Source organism: Schistocerca nitens, chromosome 2, assembly GCF_023898315.1.
Source record: "Schistocerca nitens isolate TAMUIC-IGC-003100 chromosome 2, iqSchNite1.1, whole genome shotgun sequence".
Taxonomy (NCBI): Eukaryota; Metazoa; Arthropoda; class Insecta; order Orthoptera; family Acrididae; genus Schistocerca; species Schistocerca nitens.
Genome location: NC_064615.1, coordinates 767,764,734 through 767,772,937, shown reverse-complemented (window position 1 = coordinate 767,772,937; position 8,204 = coordinate 767,764,734). Strand labels below are relative to the sequence as shown.

Genomic DNA, 8,204 nt, shown 5'->3' with positions numbered 1-8,204 from the left:
ACAACCAGTTTCACACTTTATTTAAAAAGGCACTGATTCATTATTATTAACAATCTGCTCAAAATTTGAGCACTGCAATAAACAGGAAACATACATAAGTATGTATCAAAACTTCATTTCTAAAGGAGCATATATCACACAACACTTGAAGTTTCTCAAATAGTTTTAAGTAAAGGTAGGTAATAAATAATAGAATGTAAAATGCCTACATATTTTTCAGGGAGAGAAAGCCATTTTAAGAACTGTAAAACTTGCCCTTCGATTATTATGCGTACTTAGTTGACATATTCTGTTTGACATTTGTGGGGAGAACAATTCTGACGCTACTGAACAAATAAAATAATAATAATAATAATAATAATAATAATAATAATAATAATAATACAAAAGAAGAGTGTTTTTTTAATTTATATTAAATGATTTAAAACAAATTTCTTCAAAAGGATAAACATTCTTACAAAATACAGAAATGAGCACTTACATTGTTTGAGACAGAAAAGCAGCATTTACTTATAAACTGTTCAAATAAGAACCCCTGTCAGTCCAACTGCTCATTCCTGACTCAGTTCTTCTTGTATCAACTGTTTTTCTTCCTTTCACAGATGATGCCTTTTAGTGAAAGTGCACGTGCAACTAGGACAAGAACTGAGGGAAGAGGCTGTTAAGTAGCTTTCTTTGTTTTAGGGAAAAAGACCAATCCAGTTCCAACAGAATATAAAGAGTGCAAGAATTGATATAAACGATTAATATTAGAGCAAAGTCAATTTTAAATGCTTTGAAAATTTCTATTAGTTTCGTGTAACTATGCTTTATTATTAGCTTATGTTAGCATTATATGTTGCCCAATATTTAGATTTTGCTGATGTTTCATTGAAACTTTTTAAAAGACACTAAAAATTTTTTAAAATGCAGTACATATGCTTGCACTATAAATTGCTAATTTAATTATTAATATTTAGAGAGTGAACACGTCACAAACAACTATTTTACTTCACTTATTATTCCATGTTGTTGATTTCGCAAACTGGACTTTAGAACATAAGGTTATAGGAATGTTTTATGTGTGCAGTGCACATTAGTAACAGATATTTAAAATAAATGTAGACACTTTTAAAGATTATTCATGAGCCAAGGTAGAAAAAAAATGGATATTTAAAAACTCTACAAATTCATATTACGAGCATAATATTTTATAATACAACAGGAGAAAAAGTGTTGTATTTGCTAATATTGTACTATCCTTTAGTTTATGAAACTGTCATTCTACAACTCCAAGGTAAAGATTTGGTTGTGCATTCATGTTTGTAATACTGAGGACTGACAACAAAAGAAGTGACAATATCCTTTTTTTTATATGTATACACACAGCATGGGCCCCATTAGGTATTTGTCAGTCTGTTGTCACATACAACCTCAAGCGCGCACGTGCCCACACACACACACACACACACACACACACACACACACACACACACACACACACACACACACACACACATTTAAGTCTGTTTCCATTCACCTCTTTATAAACAATAACTTACAGTTATTTATAGTAAGTATACTCTGAAATTGAAGTAGTGTTCCTTTGCTTTCATCTTTTCTAACAAAGAAGGAGTTCTCATATATACAAATTTCTTACATTAAGTGGCATCAATAATGATGCAAAGAATGTGCAGCTGATGTATATCAGGTCAGGTACTCTGTATGATGATTGACTTGGTTTATGGAAACAACTCTTAAGAACATCTCAGAGTTTAAGTACCTTGTTCATGCAATGAAATGGCAACCACAATCCATACCAAATGCATGAAAAGTGTTTTTTTTTTTTAATCTGCCTGTCATATTCAAGAAGGGAATGGTAAAGGCAGATGCTATAGACTGGGCCAGATAGGAAGGTAACTTCCCCAGCCTCGTCCACTGCCTGATGCATCCACTCCACCTAATGACATAGAAATGGCGATAATTATCTGTTTAGGTATCATATTACAGTTTCATATAAAAGGACAGAATTCAATTTGATGCCTACCTTTAGAGACTGCCAGTAATTGGTTTGTTTCCTCTGGACTAAGTTTCAGAATAGTGTTGAGGACAGGCACCAAACGTGTCCTTTCATCTCCACCCTGCAATGTGACAAACTGGAAGAGGGGACAAAACAAACCAATATTAGTAAACCATGTACATAAATAACATGAGAGTAACGTGGGATCAAGTAATAACACTTGTCCCCTGTCAAAGCCATTTCTGCCACACAAGTACGAAATGATTATGCACAAATAGATAGAGCTGTTTCCTCATTCTTTAGGAACATTGGGTTTCATTATGGAATATAATATGTGATATTATGACTGCAGAACATGAGGATTTGCATTAGATGATGTGTGAATTACAAGGAATAATTGGCACTCTAAAATACGCCAGCTGACCGTTGCAACACACCACTCTTGGCTTAAAACAATGTCGACAAAGGTGAGATATTTACAAAACAAAAAACATAATAATTGTCACTTCAGAGCGAATATTTAATTCCGGAGACATTTCAGCACTTCCTCAATATGAGTGAGCAAGGCTAAATGTTTTGAAACACACTGATCTCATTTCAGGTATTATACATCTAAGGAACATAATTTAAGCAGCCAAACTGTTTACTGTGAAACCTCCAAATAGTTTAAAAATGTGGGTTGAATCAAGACTCAAACCTGAAACCTGTGGCATTCATGGGCAAGTGCTATACCAACTGAATTCGTGACTTTCCCTCACAGCTTTACATTTGCCAGTACCTCACTGACACACAGTTTGATTCTGTTAGAAAGTTTCAAATCAGTGCAAACTCCCAGAATGACAATTCATTCTGTTCTGTTACTGTTTAGAGCCGCAATAACAGCTACGTAATTTGGATCGAAACATTTCATATGGACACATTTCATTTTTGTACAATAGAAAAGAGTGAAAGTTAGTTTGTGACACAGTATCTGAACAATATGTTTTAATGTGATGGCTTATGTCTTTCAACTGTATATTGACCAGACTAATATGAAAGATATCAGTTCTATGAGTGAATGACTTGTTGAGTACTACAGAACTGTACATTTAACTGTCACGTTTACAGTATTCTATGGGGCTTCAAATAGCTGTCATAAATTTGTCAAAAAAAGCTAGTACCTTAAGCAGCACATTCTTTAGATATTCCAGATTGTGAGCATGCTGCTCACGTTCAGCACTGCGCTGATTACGCCTCAATTCGTCTTTGAGCAATTTAGCTTGTTGTTGAGATAAAGCCAGCTCCCTCTCAGCTTCACTCAGCAGGGATGCCAAATGTCGTCCTCTTGCTTCTGCTGCTCTCAACTGCAGTTGAGAATCCTGGAGTGCTGCCTGAGGACTTGTATGCTCTCCTGTATTTGTGATCTCTGTCTCCTGAGATGGTACTAAAATATAAAAAGCCAAAAATTAGATTATATAAGTCATATTTATAATTGTTCTTAAAATATATTAAATCAGAAAGTTATCCTACTAGTGAAAACACAGTGAGTTTTTTTGCAGAGTTTCTAAACAAATCAAGCCCAACAGTGTTATACTCAGAGAACAGCCTGGGTTAAAAAAAAGCACTTAGCACTTTCACTTGGTGATTTTTTTTAATGAAAATGTCAAGGAGCTTCAATTCTTAATTTACTCAACATACATCAGAACAATTAAAACTACATAGGAAATACAACTTTTTGAATAAATGTAGCTTTTGTTCTTTAATGATAGAAAACTTTCACTTGTCTGTGTTTAATCTTGTATTTGATTATTTACAAGCATTGTGTCTGCACTTTTCAATGGGTGCCATCTTGAAGCTAAAATCTCTAAACACTCTGATATTTGAGTTAGGTTTACAATGAAGCTATCATCTACTTTAAACCTACAACTCTAACACCTTACTTTCATTTGGCAACAGACGACACTGCTTTTGCCTTACTTTTACGTTGTACAATGAACTTACTGCTTGCCATTTGTTTGGCTGCTTTCACAACGTTTTTAAATATAGCTTCATAATAATGAAAAACCTCAGTAAAACAACTGTTTTTATTATATTTCAGTTCATTGTGGAGTGTCCTCTTTCTGGATCTAGAAATTCTTATGCCCCGAGTTATCCATTTAACTTTATTAGTCATTTTGTTACATGTGATTTAAAGTGGAAAGGTTTCGTTAAATATTTCAAGAAATCTACTTAAAAATTGTTAAAATTACTATTACTTGAAATACAGTTGTTGCAAGGCCATTCACCCTCTCTTAACTTATTTCTAATAGCAACAGAGCTTTTTTCATCGAGTTTCCTTTTCATATGGCTTTTTTTATTACATGAAATTTCTTTATTAATTTTTGGTAGTTCAATGAATATTGCAGAGTGGTCAGATATTCCTAAAGCTATGCAAAATTTATAAACATCTCCAAATACATAATTTGTTGGAATATTATCAATACAGGTAGCTCACTGCATTTACTCTGGTGGGTTGCACGAAAGTTTATTCTGAAACCCAAATTGCTTTCAACTATGATATTGACAATGAAGTCAGCAGCTATTACTATCTTTTTCCTATTTTCTTTACCGTGATTTTCAAGCAGGCAAAGAAACAAATGGAAACCCATGTTCATTGAGGCAAATAACTTTGATTTTTCTTTTCAGATAGAATAATTGTAACTCGTTCACTTCATGACTGTTGTTTGGAAATCACCACTTAGACCATTTATATTCAAATACATTATGTAGGGACATTCTTCCTATTTATGGTCTCAAGCATTCTCTTCCCAGGGTACTGTTTCGGTCTTGCCATTTTCATGTTGCCAAACACTGTTTCTCGTCCCCATCATTTCTTACAAGTTTCCCCATTTTTAAAAATCAGACATGTATCAGTGAACACTTTACTAAGAATTCTGGATCCTAACCTATTTAAATGAAGACCATCTTAACCAACACAGCTCTTATATCATTAGAGTTTTAGTTTAAATCACAGTTTATTCTCTTTCTATATTGATCACTGGATGATCTTCTGCAGATAATACCATATTTTATACATTTTGTAGTAGTTCCTGGCAGTTCGAATTATGTTTCTTGTTTCACTTACAATTCCCTCTTCCATGCTGCTTCTAAGAGAATTTGTACCTATGTTGACGAAGACTCCTTTGTCTCCTTCTGAACCATCCTGCGAGCCATATACACACACCAAAAAAAAGTTTCGCATCACCCCGGTTCCCAGAACTCCTGAAGATAGACGTTAACTGTGAATATTGTATCACAGACACAGTTCCTCTGACTGTTCAGAGATGCCACTAAACCCACCCAAAGATGTAAACAACCATGCATGAGCAGTGCCTATTCGACAGAGGGTGTCTGACAGCTGATCAGTTCCCGTCATTCCACCAGAAAGGAGGTACACGGCTCGTGTTTTCTATGGTTCAACCATGACTAGATGGTCAATACCGCAGTTTGATCGCATCCGTATTGTTACTTTGTGCCAGGAAAGGCTCTCAACAAGGGAAGTGAACCAAAGTGATGTTGTTCGGACGTGGAGGAGATACAGAGAGACAGGAATGGTTGATGACAAGCCTCACTCAGGCCACCCAAGGGCACCTACTGCAGTGGATTACCGCTACCTATGGATTATGGCTCGGAGGAACCCTGACAGCAACGCCAACATGTTGAATAATGCTTTTTGTGCAGCCACATGACATTGTGTTATGACTCAAACTGTACGCAATAGGCTGTATGATGCACAACTTCACTCCCGACGTCCATGGCGGGTCAATCTTTGCAACCACGACACCATGCAGCGCGGTACAGATGGGCCCAACAACACCCGAATGGACCGCTCAGGATTGGTGAGTGTCGCATATGCCTTCAACCAGACAATTGTTGGAGATGTGTTTGGAGGCAACCCAGTAAGGCTGAACACCTTAGACACACTGTCCAGAGAGTGCAGCAAGGCTAAAAATGGTTCAAATGGCTCTGAGCACTATGGGACTTAACATCTGTGGTCATCAGTCCCCTAGAACTTAGACCTACTAAAACCTAACTAACCTAAGGACATCACACACATCCATGCCCGAGGCAGGATTCGAACCTGCGACCGTAGCGGTCACGCGGTTCCAGACTGAAGCGCCTAGAACCGCACGGCCACACCGGCCGGCAATGCAGCAAGGTGGAGGTTCCATGCTGTCATGGGGTGGCACTACGTAGGGCCAATGTATGCCGCTGGTGGCCATGGAAGGCACCGTAATGGCTGTGTGAATCGTGAATGTCTTCCTCCGAGCGATAGTGCGACCATATCGGCAGCATATTGGCGAGGCATTTGTCATCATGGACGACAATTCGCACCCCCATCGTGCACATCTTGTGAATGACTTCCTTCAGGATAATGACATCACTCAACTAGAGTGGCCAGCATGTTCTCCAAACATGCCTGGGATAGACTGAAAAGGGCTTTTTGTGGATGACGTGACCAAACAACCACTCTGATGGATCTACGCTGAATTGCCATTGAGGAGAGGATCAACAGTGCCTTGATGAACTTGTGAATAGTATGCCACGACGAATACACGCATGCATCAATGCAAGAGGACATGCTACTGGGTATTAGAGGTTCTGGTGTGTACAGCAATCTGGACCACCACCTCTGAAGGTCTCACTGTATGGTGGTACAACATGCAATGTGTGGTTTTCATGAGCAATAAAAAGGGCAGAAATGATGTTTACGTTGATCTCTGTTCCAATTTTCTGTACAGGTTCCGGAACTCTTGGAACCGAGGTGATACAAAACTTTTTTTTATGTGTGTATGTTGCTAAAGTGTTTCTTGAACTGGTGGGTCTTGATTCCTGAATGAAATATCTAGGATTAAAGTAGATGATAGCTTTATTGTAAACCCAGATCAAATATCCGAATATTTAAAGAGTTTAGATTCAAGATGGCACCCACTGATAAGTGCAGTAACATAACACTTGTAAATAAGCAAAAGTTAAATAGTGCATAAATAAGCAAAAATTAAACAGTGCATCGTGCAAAAAGTGTCAGAAACAGGATGTAAAAGGAATTCTATGTTTGAAGTGCAACTTCTGGCTGCATGAAAGGTGTGCAAAAATATGCTTAAAATTTATTAGTGACAATATTCACTGATCATGCAGGATGAAAACACAACTAGCTTCCACCATAAGTTTGCAGGAAGAAATTATTGAAAGTGCTTCGTTGGGACACTGACACTTTAAAAGCAGAATTATCAGTGCAGAAGCATGGAATTGTGATCTGAAATGCAGGAAAATATATTTTTGTTAGACAGTTGAGGTGAGAGACGAAAATAATATCAAAAATGGGTGGCTGGTACACTTCTTAGGTCAAACAACAAGTCTGCTGCACCTGCAGAAGAACCACAAATAAATGTAAGTGGACAAGTGTAATATACAATACAAAAAAATTTGAGAGTCTCAATAATGAAAAACAGAGTGAAAAAAAATTAATTTCTTGTTGTAGGCGATTCTCTGCTGGAAAATGTGGCACAGCAAAATTTCACAATGCACGTTAGACCAAAAATCAGGACCCACTAATTGGTTGGTTGGTTGGTTTGGACAGTAAAGTGACTAAACTACAGGGTCACCTACCAGTTGAACAAACACATTAGCAACATATATAGCTCACAGGATGATTCAGCAGATGCATCTTGGAAGGATTACAAAGGAGTCTCCATTCAAGTAGGTACAAATTCTCTTAGAAGCAACACTGAAGAGGGAATTGTAAGTAAACTAGAAAATTAATCTGAACTGCCAGAAACCTCTACAAAATGTCTACAATTGTGGTGAGTGGTATTATCTACAGAAAATCAGTCACTAATCGATATACAGAGAGAATAATTCATAAATATGGCAAATATGTTGATGTAGCAAAGTATCACAGTACAGTGAATCCCTTTGGACTCCACCAAGAAGCTGAGTATCTTACAGATTTTACAAAAGCCACAATAAAGGATGTGGAAAATGTTATCACTGAAAAATTAAAACTCTGCTGGGTGGGATGGTATACCCATTAAAGTTATTAAAACAGTGTGGGAAACAATAGCACTTCCCCTAACTAAAATATTCAACCAATCTCTTGAACACATATAGCTTTCCTAACGTTTTGAAGTATGCCAAAGTCAGACCTCTTTTCAAGAAAGGGTAGAGGGAAGATGTGGGAAACTAT

The 8,204-nt window shown here is 37.0% G+C and overlaps 1 protein-coding gene across 1 annotated transcript in view; it reads right to left on the bottom strand.

Moving 5' to 3' along the window:
- Nucleotides 1-1,454: 1,454 nt before the first annotated feature.
- The window catches only part of LOC126237005 (GRIP and coiled-coil domain-containing protein 2-like), a 323,096-nt gene continuing 316,346 nt past the window's right edge, over nucleotides 1,455-8,204 (bottom strand). The window contains exons 19-21 of the mRNA XM_049946730.1: nucleotides 3,160-3,422; nucleotides 2,027-2,135; nucleotides 1,455-1,939 (exon numbers count right to left, since the gene is read on the bottom strand). Coding sequence (XP_049802687.1) covers nucleotides 1,872-1,939; nucleotides 2,027-2,135; nucleotides 3,160-3,422 — 440 coding nt within the window. The 3' untranslated portion in view covers nucleotides 1,455-1,871. The remainder of the gene's footprint in view (nucleotides 1,940-2,026; nucleotides 2,136-3,159; nucleotides 3,423-8,204) is intronic.